This window comes from Hippoglossus stenolepis, chromosome 16 (assembly GCF_022539355.2).
Source record: "Hippoglossus stenolepis isolate QCI-W04-F060 chromosome 16, HSTE1.2, whole genome shotgun sequence".
In the NCBI taxonomy this organism is placed as follows: Eukaryota; Metazoa; Chordata; class Actinopteri; order Pleuronectiformes; family Pleuronectidae; genus Hippoglossus; species Hippoglossus stenolepis.
This window is the reverse complement of record NC_061498.1, coordinates 10,611,722-10,628,532: the sequence shown is the minus strand read 5'-3', so window position 1 is coordinate 10,628,532 and position 16,811 is coordinate 10,611,722. Positions and strand designations below refer to the sequence as shown.

Genomic DNA, 16,811 nt, shown 5'->3' with positions numbered 1-16,811 from the left:
CCTAAACACAAGATGTTACGTCTTCAGGGAGACGTGCAGCCAAATCAGTCCTGAATAAATCCATAAAAATGAGCCTGTAATATGAATAAAAATGAACAATCAAGCTATTGTGTACAATTAAATTCCGCTAAAATGTCCTTATGTAGTAAGCTAATTATAGTTCGAAGAATTACACAAAAAAAACCTAATAGAATCAGGGTGGGCAGGGTTTCGTTGCTTACCTGTATTCCAAGGAGAAACGTGTGAGTTCAGACCCATTGTAGATCCATTTGAATTCCAGGGGCCAGCTGCCCTCCGCCATGCAGGTCAGGACCAGGCGGTTCCCCTCCAGATGAACCTGTGTCTGAGGAGGCTCCATCTTAAAATAAGGTGGGACGTCATCTACTGAGAAGGGGAAGGAAGAAAGAAAGAGAGAAACGAAATGAGTGAGAGGGGTTAACTGGTAAAAAGGCAGTGATTCAGTAACCACTGTGAGCAGACACACAACACAATTCCCGCAATTCACAGGAAATGAGGACTCCGAACAAGCTATTTTCATTTTTCTTCTGCACTGATTGGGAACTTGAAGGTCAACAGAAAAGCCTGCCAAAAAGCACAAGGAATAAGTTGTTACTGCAAAAGCAACTTACTCTTTTATTTCAAATTGAAATGTGCTGGCAAAGAGGTAGAGTAGCAATTTGTGCAGCAGAAGAAGTGTAAATGAACACTTCCGTACCTCTAGATCAGTAAAATAGGATGAGGGAGAGAGAAAGGGAGGTGGATGGAGGGGAGAGGGGGTGATAGACAGAAAGCATGGGGAGAAAAATACAAGATTGCATACACACACAAACACACACACACACAAAAAAAAAGAGTGCAAGCAAATAGGAAGAAGAGAGAGTGAGAAACTAGGAAGCCATGGGGGGTGGGGGTGGCGGGGGCTGCTTTAGAAAACACAAAGTCTTCCAGCCTTAAACCTCCTTCTCTGACAGGATGAGTTATGCTCTGTGCCTCCCTTCATTTATCTTTATAGTTCCCTAATGCAGCCAGATTATACAGGGCCCATCCGCAACGCTGCACAGAGCCAGCGCAGCCAAAGAAAGCCTTTAAGGTGATACACAAGGTCCAGGCCCGAGCTCAGAGACAAAGTGCTTTCATTTGAGCTGATGAAAAAGGCATGATCAGACCTATTGATCTGTCTGCCTCGCCAGCCATGGGCGACGCTGAGCCGATTGTGCCCGTGTTAGTGGCGGGCTAATTAAAGTCTGTATTAATAGTTGCAGTAAGCCTCCAAGGCCTGGAGCATGCCTGGTTGTAGCTCCACCGCACCACTGACTCACTCTCATGGCTGATTACTGGAGCCTCCCTCTCTCTCTCTCTCTCTCTCTCTCTCTCTCTCACGCGCGCGCTCTCTCCACAACCCTACGCAAGTTCCCACCCAAGATTTATGGTTGTAAATGCAGAAGATGGTGTGGTGGAAGTGGGCGAATAGAAGGGCGGCCTCGCCGAGCAGGGAAGGGGGTGGGGGGGATGAAGAAAACTGAAACCGATTGAAACTGTAAATAAAGGAATGACTATAAATCTCACACATCATCCGCGCACTTTGTAGACACGCACAGCCACAGATAACAAGACACATGCACACCAGCACGCACAATACCCCTCCGAAAGCTGCAGCTTCCTGTCACCCACAAACACACAACTCATAAAAAGGAGGCAAACAAACAGCCATCTCATCGCTTTCTGTTTCCAAAACCAGCCCTTGGATGTTTCCCCTTTGGTAACAATAATACTCCACTCGCTGGCTAATCTGTTCTTTCTACCATCCTCGCGTGAACTTCTCCAGAACAAACACTGTCTGTCAAACCTAACAGGCCCTTGAAACTGATCCCTGTCTGAGCCCAAATGGAGGAGCCATCCCTATTTTCCCCAGGCGCTACAGCAGGAGTGGAGTAGTGGCTTCGCTGTAATTCCATCCGCGAGAAAATGCAGTCATACTTCACAAACGCACACGTACACACACACACACACACACACACACACACTCGGTCCCAAGGCATTCACTTATGCCTGCACAAATTCACATGGGCAACACCCAACCACTTCCAGCGTGTTCGGGGGCCTCGGTGGATCTGTGCACTCAGAAATGTGGCCACATCAACAAGCGGCCATTAGAGACCTCCGCATGCCAAATCCTGACTTATCGTTTGAGAAAAGGAATATGTATAACACCAAGTTACCACTGTGTTATGGTGGTACAGGGAATTGAGCGCGCTTTAATCACCGCTCTGGATACCTGCTGCTTGTGGGTTTCGCATTTGCTTCGCGGTGCAAGTTGAGTTGAGGCGTGATTATGAATCCCTGAACTCTGGCTGCGCGCGCCACTTGTAACCAATTTCACATTCAGGCAGAAGTGTGTGTTTTCATTAACAGAGGCAGGACCGACTTGCAATTCCTCAAGACCAGGGGAGAAGTTCAATGACCACTGACCGCAAAGAAGTCTCATACTGCTGCAGGAAGATGGCACCAATTTCTTTGCATAATCGGCTCGAGAACACATTGAGTTCGCAACAGAGAAACCTCCTGTCTGACTCTCAATCACACCGAACACTGCTGATACACGGTGTGTGGCGGCGGTGGCTGCATCATTTGAATCGTTTCCCTCCTCTGTTTTCTTTGTGTGTGCATCAGCCACTGCAAATTAATACGAGTAATGTGTCTGCACATGCATAAAGGTCAAAGTGGGAACATCCTTGTCTACTCTTTGCAGTGAAATATTACATCTATGTACATACAGTATTAATGCTCAATTAATTTGTCCAGAATGAGCAGTTGTGATGACACAGCGTGAACAAGTGTGCTGCTGTTGCTAAGGCTCAGTATTACCAGTGCTGATCTGATCCATGGTTTGTCTCCCGTTTCATCTCCTTCTATCACTGTGACTTCACGGAACATATTACACACACGCATGTTTACAGGCACACATGCCTGTCGAAGCAAAATCAAAGAAGTCCGGTACAAAATGGGGCTATGGACTCAACAGGGAACATTTGTCTCTACCTGGAACTGCGTGGCTGCACAATGTCAAGGTAAAATTTTACGTTTTTTTATTGAAGATACCAGCATGGGAGGAAGGGGGAGAAAACAAACAGCACTGGCCAAGAAGAACAGTCTCTTCCTCCATGCCAGTAATGAAAGAAGGAGCAACGGTGCGTTTGGCAGTCGCATGGCATCGCCTGCCGCAGGCTCCAAATCCAGATGGAGGGCTAGAGGACAGTCCTTCTGGACCAGGGCTTCCTGCAGCACCACGGGCGGAAATAAGAGTGAACCGAAGCAGGTCAGCTGATCTAGGGAAGACCGAAAGCTGGCATGGGAAGACCAGGTGGGCTTTAATGTGACTGCTGTGCAGAGCAGCTGTCCCCAGCAGCCGGGCTGCACCACCACAGCTCATTCACCGCAGATATAAAAACACCTTATTCTAACCTGACAGCTGAGGTTGAATGGTGGCATGGCTCCAGCCGGGTCCCCTGCTGCATACACAGAATTTTAATGGTTTTGAGACAAAGACCACAGGCACTGGGGCAGCTTTGTAAACCAAGGCCCATTGTGCTCCCCATTGCAACCATGCTGGCAGGCAATCACACAGACTGCGTTCGCACTCGACTTTTGTCACATATTCCTCTTTCTTGCTTATTTTATGCTGCACCTCCTTACCTCTGCTTGACTCCAGCAGCAGGGAGCTCTTGCTGCACCCCCCCCGTTTAATCCTCAGACTCCTGCGTTAGAGACAACGCTCCACATCCCAGCTGGCACACGATACAACTGATATCCAGTGATAAAGGGGAGACCCTGGCTTTTGAAACATTTGGAGGTCCCCTCTCTTGTTATCCACTCCCACTCTATCCCCATTATCACTCACTCTAACCTTGCTATCTATCCATTTGCTCCAGCACTCTTTCTCTTCCTAGACACGCGCGCGCACATATGCACATAACTTCCCTGCTCCATCGACCACCTCCACTTCACCTCCTGGTGCATCATGTCATCCAGGGAAATTTAGAGCTGTCATTTAGCCTCTTCAATTGGACTTTAACATGTGAGATGGGTTATGGTTAGCCTCTTTTATGGGGGTTATGCAACAGTCATGGCACTGACCTTGGCCTAGTAATGCGTTGTAAAAGGGTGTGTGTTGGGGGGAGGCTGGTGAAGGGGGGGTAAAAGCATCTTTAAAGCTGATGAAACACCTCCCTTAGGGACGCACACATGCACAACAAGCAAACACACTCATACTAGGTTACCTTTTACAACCCATTTGTTGCTTTGCAAGCTGAGATGAGGATGTTCGAGCCATGACACGGGGATCTCTGAATACATAAAATGCACACACAAACACCCACAAATATTCACACCTCTCCCTCGTGGAAAACGGTCCGTGCTGAAGGTCACTTTGATCTATCACTCTGTCACAAGATGCTGTCACCGTGACAACAGCCACCTCGCCGATTTACACTCTATCATTTAGGCGAGTCAGAAAGCAGGTGGACCCGGAAGGAGGGATTAAGAAAGAGGCTGAATGAGAGGAGACAGAGGAGCAGTTACAGTGAAACAGATGGTGGGAGAAATGCAGGGGCTGATGCTGAGAACAAAGAGAGATTGAGAAGTGATGTAGAGGCAGGGTGAGGTGAGGGACTGAGAGGTGGAGAAAGAAAAATGAAAAGAGAGAGGGGGCTGTCCTCCAACACGAGGCAGCAAGGTGAAGCGACCCATTACAGCGGAAGCCAAACAAGCAGCTCAGGAAAGGAAGACAGGCCGGGGAGATGGAGAGCCTCCATCTAATCCACATTCATTTCAAGAAATGGCCCGTGCGGCATCTGCATGCTGCAGGTGAGCGCCAGTCCATCACTCCCCGATGCCCCCCCCCACCCACCCCTCACTTCCCTCTCGTATTTACAGCCTCTAAATCATGCTCGTCCAACATCCAGTGGGACTTTGCACTTTATAAGATCCCTCCGTATCTAAGGTGTGACAATATAGACTTCATGGCCCATGTGCCATGCTTTTAAAAAGCGCACGGAGTCATACAGTCATGCTCACTGCTCAGAGGGAGAGATGAAATAGTAATATGGATTCCCATGTAAAGCTGTCAAAAATGATGATGCATCTGCTCTGATGTTGCGGGAAAAGTCCCCAGGTTGCTGCCGATGAAGTACCGCCGGCATCCCAGCTGTGTTTAGTGGATTGTCACGGGTTAATTGATGTGTAATTGATGTGTAATTGATGTGATTAATTGAGGTGTAATGTACCGCGGTGACGTTCCTGTGATCCCACTTGCTGCAGGGGGCCTTTGTGTGTGCGCACGTGTGTGTGTGTGTGTTTAGGTGTGCCCGCCGTGTGTCTATCTGATGCTACGGCAACGCAATTAGAAGCAGTAGCATCCAACCAACAAATGGAGATTTAATTAGGAGCGAAGACAGAGCGGGAGGCCAGTCAATGGGCAGTAGATTGAATTATCTGGACACAAACTCCAGCGGGCAGCGCAGACAAATTCACAGTCGCACACATACCCAAACACACACACACCATCTCTGTTTGGAATCCCTCCCTGTTTGCCTCGCTTCTCTGCTCTGCCTGTCTCAAACTATCTTTCTCTTTTTGATTCACTCACATTTCTTCTCCTCCCGTCCTAAGTTTCGTCTTTTCTCTTTCCCCCGACCACAACAACAGTTTCCTCTCTGTTGTGGCACTCAATAGTTTTCATACTCTCTCCCCCTGCCCTTTCATCAGTTGTCATCTGTCTCTCTCACACTTTCCCCTCCACATCCCTTCCTTCTGAGCTTTCTGCCGAGCGGTCTCTCCATCTTTTCCGGTCCCTGCATCGCTCCTCCTAGTCTCCCTCCATCCCTTCGCCCCGCTCGCTCCTTCTCTTTAGCACTCTGTTTCTGAGTCACTCGCAGTATATTGTATGGTGCACCGAGGGACGTGTCTGTGATATCCAGGAGCCTAATTAGCAAGTCCAGCTCCTGGCAGAGAACACGGCACGCAGAGGGGCACAGGCGCGAGGCCTGGCGTCAATTAATGAGACCTCACACACCCACAGCCACCATTACACGCCCACTGCAGCATCGAGTCTCTAGTCAGCTCAGCCTTGTCCTGTGAACAGTGGGGAAACCACATCTGAACAACTGAAACTAGATGTAAGGAAGTTGTGTTTTTAATCACCAAGGGATAGTCATAGCTGCGCAAACGATAAAGCAGGGGTTCTTGTCTGACTTTTGTGGCACTCAAATAAGATTTATGTCTTGCGGCAGCAAGCTGTGGCACCAACAGATCGCTGCTTCGATTCAGAAACACTGTGGCAATTTCTCACTTTCTAAGGACACGAAATATGAAAGGGTTCTTTTCTCCAAGAAGTGAGGTTTGGTGAGCTCTTATGGGTAGAACACAATGGGAAAGGATCTATAGGCTTTCCACACGTTGAGGTGTGTGTGTGTGTGTGTGTGTGTATGATAGACATCACAGTATCATTTCCCAGGTGTGACAGACAGCTTGGATTTGGAGGAAGAAGAAGAGGTTTTCATGTGCCAGATCACATACACGTCTCTCTCCCACTTTCCTTTTTTCTATTTCACAGGGGAGAAGGGAGACGGTAGCCGGTGGAGGGAGAAAATAGGTACAAAATTTCACTTGATCTTTGTGAGAGCTAATTGACATTGTAAAAAAAAAAAGAAGAAGAAAGTAACACAAAACAGATAAACGACAGTAAGCGGAATAAATAGCAAATGAAAAAAACAAAACAATGAGAGCAGCATCGGGAATAGGAGGCGGGCGGCTTTTTCTCAAGGCATGAGAAGGTTGGGAATAGGCCTAAGTGAATTTAGAAAGTAGGGCAAAGATTAATGGAGGAAAATAAACAAATGCGCTGAAATGTGAATTCCACGGGGCCCCGGGTCATTAGAGTTAATACTGCGCGCGATGCCATCTGCCTTGATTGTTTACACTAGGCTGGATAATTAGAGGCTAATTAGTAGATGGTATGGTGGGGAAACATTACTTCACACGCATTGAGATGGAGATGATCAGATGCACCTGCAATGCTGCGCTGCATGCCTGTCCATCCTGGGACCTCGGTGGGATTCTCCATGAAGATGTATCTATCACACAGGGTCTGGATTTAATTGCTTGATGCACCAGGCGGAATCGGGATCTTTCCTTTCCCACCATTGACATAGAGATAGAGCTGTACTTCTATACTTTTGTGAGAATCATCTTTGCTCTTGACGTTTTTTGTAAAAACCCCTGTTGTTATGGAAGTTTTCTGGAAGCTGGTGAAAGGAGAACTCAGGCAGCAGCTGATGTCTTATGCAGACGGTTTTAATGTAGACTTGATGCATCAAGGAGACCAGAAGGTGGAACAATGTACAAACGTCAACAGAGTAACAGGAGCAATTGTCACCCCCAAGTCTCACGAGGTCTTCCACAGCGTCTTCTTCTACTTGCGTCACCCATTCCGACAGCACATCCATGAATGGCCAGAACTGCTGTCACTCTCTATGTAGGTGTTCGCATCCTATTAGACAGTAAAGTCTAGTATATGCATTCCTGAATCACATTGTGTCCTTACGTCTTGCCAGTGACAAAATACACAAAGCAGTTAAAGTCGGTGAGAGTTGAAGTTGGTGCCTCTCTGTCTGGCGCACCTGAGTTAGATATAAAAGTCCCCGATCGTAGACACTACAATGTACTGTTTGTTGGCCCTTTATCTATAACCTGACCCTGAGTACTGCTAAGAGAGAGAAGGGAGTATCTGTGGAATTTAGACAGGCACTATTCTCCTGTACAGTAGTAGTACGGTCAAAAATTCCTCAACACCTGTGTGCTCCCTTTTCTCCTTTCTCCACTGTAGGGTGTGCAGGTGCAGGTGTTTTCCTCTATGCGCATTTGAGAGTGCGTGGATGCCCTCATCTTTGTGTGTTTGCGACTGGTTGTCTTTTTAGATACCGACACCAGAATACTATCGGGCAAAAGGCATGGTCTCCAACTGCCGTGTCCCATCCGTGCCCACCACCCCCCACGGTCGATCCCTTTGAATCTCTGAATTTGGAGAGATACCAGCGGCATGCTAATAATGTTTTGCTAGGTGCGAGGTATCGGGCCGCCTGCCGTTGTAATATATGCGTGCGGAATGGCTGGTGATTGTGATTCTTATCAGTGTGGCAGAGTGCATAGGCGCCAAGCAGTGAGTGGCAGGGGCTGGCAGTAAATGCTAATGGCAGAGAGCAGCTGACAGAGAAAAGAATTATTATATCCCTTCATTACATTTACGCGGCCAGCCTGTCTGTCTGCCTCTTTTCCTCTGGGCCCAGACGTGAATAGCAATCAGTGTTGGCAGAGCTTTATTTACCTATTCTGCATAAGACGGACACCTTCTTCTGGTGTCAATGCAGCTTATGTTCTTTTTTAAAAAATATATATTTGGGCGAGGATCAGGATTGCAGGATCATCACCTTTGTAAGCAGGGCAGCCGGCGGGAGCACAGAGTCCCTGTTCCTAATGTGGCCCTCTGGAGTGTGAGAGCTGACAGAATGGAGCCTGTCACATAACTGCCTCTCTCCACTACATTACAGAGAGGCCCTCTGACCACTATTTTCTCCCATCATCCATGTTTGAGCACCAAGTCCTGCTCGCTGATGGCGTGATAGCCGCCCCCATCACCCTAAAAACCACTTCCTTTATAGAACCTCAAAGCTGCCGACCTCCTCTCCAACATCCCACCAGGCCACGTCTCTGACCTCCACGGCACCCACACAGACAGGACTTCTTTTGTCTGTTACTCTGAAGTACACTATGTGACGACATGGCACTGACACAGATCTGACATTATGCTAATGGTAGCGTTTTGGGTGGTCCTTACACGACTTCACACCACAATGGTCATCTCGATTATAATGGCTGTGCTCGCTCCACATGATCCTTTACAAATGCTTGTAGTGCGAGAAACACAACTTGTTAAAACCGGGTGTGCCTAATGACGTCCTACGCCAATGCTATGAAATCAGGCACGCTTGAGAGTTGAAAAATATAATGATTACACACTTATTCTGACAGACCACACCAAAACATTTTGAACGTTATTCTTAGTAATCTAAAAATATCAAATTGGAAAATCTCTCATACAATACAGTTGTTTCATATCGGCCACTTAATCACCCTTCTCCCTTCTGTCATCTCTGTTGTTCCTGATTAATGTAACACGTCCACGTTTCGGCTTTTAAAGATTGTGATCTAAAAATTGCAAGCTGCCTGACAAGAAAACCATACGCCTTGATAATCAATACCTATCATAACACTGGCACAACTGCGGGCTGGAGTCCTGGGCCAAAAATGCTATCTAATATATGAGGTTAATCATGTTTTCCTAATTATTTTCTTAAGCTTGCACTCAAGCTAACATTGCTCCCGGTGTTGCTGCAGCGGTGTTGGCATGGGTCCTGCTTTGTTCCATTTGAATTGGATTTAAAAAATCTTGCTAAAAGGGAAAAAATCCACCCCACCCACTCCTGGATTCAAACCTTTAACTCTCCACACCCCCGCCCCGACAGGGCTGTTTCATATGCAGAAGAACGTGGAGTATATGGAAAAGTGTAAAGAAGTTTTGTGAAAGTAAAAACCAAGGTTAGCTCTATTTTCTGACACAGTCTTATACATATGCAAGAGCTCTTTATGTAAAAAAGAAAAAAAAGAAAATGGAATTACAACCACAGCAATTTTAGTCTTCACACAATGTCAGGTATATCCTGGAGGTTATCGTTAGAAATTACATAAATTTAAATAAGAACAGCATCGCCAATCACGTTAATGTATTCCGAGAGCGATTTTTTTCTCTGCTGTGTTATTGAAATGTTCCCACCACTGCTCTTACACATCGATGTGAAAAAAAAACATGTTGGTGATTCTCTGAACTTTCTCCGCTTGGAAGGACCTACAAAGTGGTGGTATTGACTGCTGTTGGCTGCAATCACGCGTTGAAATATGTGCAAACGATCATAATGTAACTGGCGCCCAAGCAACAGCATGAGTGATTTGAAGGCTTAATGCGGTCCTCCACGCCACATGGAGTTATAGCCTGTGATTTGCATCATAAACGTCTGTTAAATTTCCACTTTTGGAAATGAATATCACTAAATGACAACCTGACTGGGAGCCAAATGGAGGGGGGGTGGGATTGACGCTTTTTTTTTCACGTTTGAATTTTCCGCCCATGATGGGACCTAATTCCTTATTACTACATCTATAAGCCGTGCATAAATACACATCAAATAGCGTTTTTTTTCTCTTCTATCCAGCCTCATAATCCCTGGATAATCTTCATCTACAATATGAGCAGCGCTAAATTGGAGGGAAGATTCACAAATGAACATATTTACATCAGTCCCATTAGTGAGACACTGAGGAGATGCTGCGCCGAGATCTGCCGCTGCTTTGAAATGCCTGTAGGCACTTAAGAATTTTATTAGAAGCACTTTAACGCTCACCATGTCATGGTAAGTAATGTGCTTTAATACACATATAATGCAATGGATTACAACTCTGGATATTAATAAATCGTCTGTTTTATTTATTGCTGCTCTTTTACCAGGGAGAGTAAATGACATGTTTAATCTCTGTCATGGATTTGAGGGTTTTGCGCTTTCCTGCATGTATGCAAAGTGTGTGTGTGTGTGTGTGTGTGTGTGTGTGTGTGTGTGTATGCAAAATCACTGTTACTGCAAGGTCGAGTCTTGTACACTCATGTTTTTTTTTGTGTACAGTAGCTGTTTACTTCTGTCTTCACATGTGAGACCGCATTTATAATTACTCATATGCGAGTACCCGCTTCTAAATGTGTGTCAATGTGTCTCTCTGGTGAGTTGATCCGTGTATATTTGAATTCTTCATCAGATTAAAGGGGTGCGCATGTACTCCATAGTCCCGTAATGACAGGCAGATCAAAGCTCATCATGTTCCTAGTTGAGTGGAGGGGGATCATTAGCGATAGGTCAACACGGCATCATTAGCCGGCACGCTACCCGCGCTGCATGTTTACTATGCCGCGCGTCTTACTGTATGTGTGCGTGTACCTGTGGTGCACCAACCGTGTGTGGGTGTGTGTGTGCGATCATCAAATGCATCCATACTGCTCTTTGATCTCCGCACAGTGTGTGGGAAGAACACAGGTCTCTCCTGTGGCCCATTTCCCCACAGACAAATGCTGCTCCAGTGGTGAGAGCTAGCCTCATCTATTGTGGCTCCTGCCTCCATCAACTCACTTTCCATCTATTACGACCCAACAGGCTGATCTTCATGGCTGAAGCTCATTGTAAAACCCTCGCCCTGCTCATTCAATAGGCTCTGGAGGGCTCTGACAATGACCAATTCACTCATGACTATTATTCATCACAAAACCTTTCCAGCTCTCCAATAGAATCCACCACCCACCTTTCTTACTCTGTTTGGTATGCTGTAACAATCCATCAATTCCAAATGTTGTGTTGAGCGTACCATGCACTCGCAAACGCACACACAAACACACACACACACATCACTTTTCTCTTAACTCAACTGTACAAACTCCTTCTCACCTCAGAAATTGCTATTTTGGTACAGGGCTATTCCTTCTCTCAGCAGTTTCACATAAATTCTGTCTCCCTTTACAAACATCCCCTCCTGGCTCCCTCCCACCATCCACCCCTCTCAACCCGCAAACAGCTCTTTTCCACTGCCAACTTTGTCTCTCTCTCTCTCTCTCTCTCTCTCTCTCTCTCTCTCTCTCTCTCTCTCTCTCTCTCTCTCTCTCTCTCTCATCTTCAGATGCCACTCATCCGCTGCCTCCATGCCTGACTGCTTTGACAGGCCCGAGATTCAAGCGGGGGGGATTTGATCCCTCCGTGGAGTGGAGCTCTGGCAGAGGGGTCCACTCTCCAACCGCCGGACGCAGAGCCCTGAGCCACCGATTAAAAAGTCATGAAGGCTTTTAGGGGCATGCAGGGCTGCAGTTTCCCCCACTCTGCCATGGATTGGCTGCCTGAAAATAGTCTTTGTGTTCCTGAGACAACAGTAGAATATGCAGGACGGGGGGGTTGAGGAGATGTGGATTAACAAAGCAGCAGTGCGTGGGCCACCTCGCTCTCCCCTGTGCTCTTAAGCAGCACTCTCCCGGCCCCTTGCTTCCTCAGATTAGATGAAACACCCACAGTCTATATCCACTATACGTCAGTGGCCCCTATATGAGCATTATGAGTGTGAAACTTCAGCTGTTTTAATGCAGTGGCCTCCTCCCTTCCTTCCCACCATGCGGAAATCATCTTCTGCTACCAAGGGTCACATCCAAGGCCGGGCCCTTGACACCTTCCAATAAAACACATCCCTGCCATCCTCTGAGTGTGGTTTTACGCAAAGAATCATATAGGCTATGATATAAAGATGCATAAACCGACTAATGGAAATGGCTGTGAGCCTGTTCTGTATATCAACATCATAAATAGCTTTCAAAACCCTCCACACATATCAAGTATAGGTGAGCATTTACCTCATAATGGCTGCAGGGACAGGTCGTATACAACGATGCACATGTGAAACACAACCTTAATGTGCAGTGGAAAAGGCCCCGGCCTCTCAGCATTAGTTTAATCTTACCAACAGCAACCATCCATACCATTGTCACAAATAGCAGCCAGCCACTAATGGAATCAATAAAGTCTTGCAAATATTTACAGGACAAGAGAGCCTCAAGGCAATCAATACCAATCTATAGGACGATGGAAGGTTCTACTGTGACTGTGTTTCAGGTTAGAAAAATCAATAAAGTCAGCTTTGGAAACAGAACAAAAAAAATTACAACCTCATTGCAGCGGCACCCCCTCACTCTTTCACTCATATGCTTTCTCTTCCCTTCCATCATTCTGACCCTTGTGTTGGTTCCTCCTTCTTTTTTCTTTTTTTTTTCCCCGAGTCATCCAAGTTTGACATCACCGGCTGTGCCTCCCAGCAGGTATCAGGAACTGCAGGGAGTGCATCCAGCAAGGTAGTGGGAGACAGCTTTTGAAGACGGGAGCAGCTAGAGGATGTGACAGGCTGTTGAAAGCCTTGGAGATAACAGCATCTGCTTCTGGAGTCTTAACAGGTAGAGAGGTAACAAAAAAAAAAATAGAAAAAAACTTGGAGGAGTCAGAGGGCCAGGCAAATTCTCTAGATAATAAAAAAAACAAAAAAAACAATGTTGCTCAGTTTCTGCATACATTGGAAAGCAGGCTGAGCGACGAAAAGTGAAGCGCGGTAGCGGTGAAGAGAATGAGAAGTAGGGTATATTAAAAACAGATTGCTTCCATTTCTCTCTGGGGGGCGGATTTCTCTTTATGCACAGGGTTGTAATCCCTAGTTTATGTTCTGTAGTAACTAGCTCGATAAAATACATCAACCCCGCACATAAAAAGTGAATAAAATGGAGTATATAAAAGTGTGTCGGGGCGGCAGGAAGCTATAGAAGTCAAGGCCGCCCAGAGTGAACGATGATTTATTGATGTATTGATGCCTGGTAGTGCATTGATGACTTCAGCAACTTCAGATAAATAGCCGATAATGTCAGACATTCCAGTGTCGGGCAGGCAGGCAGTTACCAGGCCTCATGCAGCTCCGCCGGTCTCCAGCCTAATGAGAAGGTAGTTGGAGAAAGTTGGGGCCGAGAGAGAGGCTTGATCCCTCTCTCTCTCTCTCTCTCTCTCTCTCTCTCTCTCTCTCTCTCTCTCTCTCTCTCTCTCTCTCTCTCTCTCTCTCTCTCTCTCTCTCTCTCTGTCTGTCTTTTAATGGCACTTGCTGTGTTTTCACTCTCACATGCACAATGCTCCTGGAGAGAGCGATCAGACTGAGCTACAGCTTCTGCCAGCGGCTATCAGTGTCTCTTTAACAACTGCCCTCTGTGCTAACATGCATGTGGGGGAAAGTGTGTGTGTGTGTGTGTGTTAACCCGGCAATCAACAACCCCCTGGTGGCTGGCTTTAGCACAAACAGACCACTCTAAACTGCTGGAAGGCTCCACAAACAGTGGCCTCACAAGGGCATGCAACAAGTGCATATGGTTAGCAGCTAGAGCAACATGTCACTGTGCATATCACAGTGCCGTCCGCTGCCCCCGCTCGACCTCACTTCCTGACGACTGCTTCATCACCTGAAGCGCCTGCCTCACTGTGCGCGCATGTGTGTGTGTGCGTGTGTGTGAAACAGGGCAGATAAATCAGGAAGATATGTGCATAAATCAACTGTTCCACCCTGGTTTCGTGTTTTGCACTCTATGCATCATGCAGCGTCCACACTCTGAAAAATGACTGTATCCTCATCTGATAGATATTTCACAGCATGGCTCAATTAATTGAATTTTTTTTTTTCTCAACTGAGCTGTGAGAGAAATCCATAAAACAGATCAAACTGAAAATGCACTGGACAGAAAGTGTGCGTATGTGAGTGTGTGTGTGTGTGTGCGCCGACCTGTTTGTATGTGTGCGTGTGCGCATGTGTGTGCATCAGTGAGAGAGAGAGAGATTGAGCGACAGAGGGAAAGAAAGAAACCAACCGCACAAAACTTGAGGGCCCACTTGGCAAAGCGAATGTGGTTCTGACTGCCAACTTGCGAAAAATGTCAATTACTCTCTCTACATCTAAAACTTTCATGAAGGCTTCTAGGCTGTATCAAAGCCTTCCGCCTCACCAGCTCGCTCAAAAAATGTTTTCTCTCCGAGAAAATCAGCTTCAATTATTGAAAGCGTGGCTTCAAGTTTATTAGTGTTTTTCGGGACCTCCTTCAAATTGCTGTCCAAGGCGCCGTTGAGCATATCAAAATGATCTTATTGATTCTAATCTGCCTCCCGTGTTGCAAAGAGAGGCCTGTCAAAAACCTCAGATCTGCTGCCGTTAGTGGAAGGTTTTGTAACACATTTAAAAGACGACACACACACAGGAAACTCGTAATAGCGGCAAATGCGATTTCGGGGAGGAAATGAGAATCAAAGAGAGACAGAGGAGGTAGTGGCTCAGCCCATATCTTCGTAAATCGGCAGAATGGAGAAAACAGAAGTAGATTTTCGATGTGCAAGTGATGATGCTGATGATCAAAGCGTGGCGATAGCAAGGGGTTAGTTTGACCATATAGTGAATCAGATCTCCCGGCCCCACCGTGAACTGACCCAGCCTCAGACTCCACAGAGGAGAGCTGTGTATCTTGCTCAGCGGTACATCGGGCAGACGGGGAAACAGACAGCCCTGATCTTTGTACTTCCATAAGCAACACTCTTTTTAATCCCTTCAGGATCAAAGCGGGCAGCAAGCTTTGCCTCCCTTTCATTAGAGAGGAATAGAGGCCCGTGTGGAAACCCTCCCTCTTCTCCAGGACTGAATGGCCAGGTTTGATCAATCAATACCGGGTCCACTAGCTCCGGCCTAAGTGCCCATGCTCTAATCACTCTCCTCTGAAAAATGGAGGATGAGGTGGTAGGACCAGAAACACACCCACATAAACTTTCATCAAAACAGCCTTTGGTCCGGGAATGAGTCAAATTATTCTCTGCTTTGTTATGTTCTGTTCCTGCAGAAAATCTGCTGCCTGACAAGCACAGCCTCAGCACTTAAGTCCCATCGCTCAAAACATGAAAGTCTGAATGCTGCACGGTGAAAGGACAGAATGGGGATCAGCCAGGCTGACGGAGTGGGGTAAGTACAACTGGGCTGCCGTCTGACTCTGCCATTGTTGTTCACTGGTGGAACGTAATCTTCTTAATCACAAGCTAAACCTTCAGAACAATTGACCCATTTTCATATGTGGCTTCTTATCTCTGAATGCGTGCCCATATCTCATTTAGAAGTGCTAGAAATCCCTCTTCAATCTAGGTGATCTCTTCTCACCAACCTGCCTCCACATCCCCTCTAATCCACTCGGATCTAATCCAATGCATATCAGACAGGGAATGTCATTTTTTTTAAATTTTTTATGTTGAGTAGTCAAGTCGGCTGTGCAGCGCTGTCCTGCGTGTATTTAACACTTTTGGGATTCCTCACAAAAACAGGAACTCGCTCACTCAATACTCTTTTTTGTACGGCATATATTTGTGTTGTTGTCTTGACAAATCGCATCCCAGCAGCATAAGGCAGACTGGACAGTTGGTCGATGGAAGAATAGAGTCTGCTATTTTTTTATTTATGTATTTCCAGTACTGACGTCTAATTCAAGCAATTGTGAAGAGAAAGATCATTGTAGAGATATTGTGTCGTCATAGCAAAAAACATGAAAAACATGGCTTATGTTGAGGCGAAAAAAGTAATAATGGTTTTTCCTGTGGAGGTCACAGATGTGATCTCATATTTGAGATTGGATTAACAGCTCAAACCCCAAATATGAAAATTCTAGTCAAACTTATACGTGCAGCATGAAGCCACATCGGTCTCCAAGAGCCACACACCCACGTTCTAACACAATAACAGACTATTTGCTTTTTTACTGAGGTATGAAATCACTCATAGGTTTGGCAGCTTTTCACTGGAGGGAGTTTGACATACTTTCTGCGCACGAGGGGAAATCATTTGTCTTTCGGATTTGTGATGTGGGTGCGAAAAAACCAGCTGTGCCAAAATACTTCTGCAGAAAGCTGCGTGTCGATTGCCGACTACATGTAAACATCCCCATGCATATGTAGGTGAAAATTTGATTTGCGTGCTCATTTTAAACACAAGTTATTTTAAGAAGTCAGAATGAACGTTCAAAAAGAGGTAAATTTAGTTGTGAACAAGATTTTTCCACTGACATTTTCGAT

At 46.3% G+C, this 16,811-nt stretch overlaps 1 protein-coding gene across 5 annotated transcripts in view; it reads right to left on the bottom strand.

Annotated features, from left to right (window-relative positions):
* sdk2a (sidekick cell adhesion molecule 2a) overlaps positions 1 to 16,811 on the bottom strand; it is an 84,700-nt gene that overhangs the window by 38,838 nt on the left and 29,051 nt on the right. For all 5 annotated transcript variants that reach the window (XM_035181317.2, XM_047343956.1, XM_047343958.1 and 2 more), the window contains exon 2: positions 222 to 381. In XM_035181317.2, the coding sequence (XP_035037208.1) occupies positions 222 to 381 (160 nt within the window). The remainder of the gene's footprint in view (positions 1 to 221; positions 382 to 16,811) is intronic.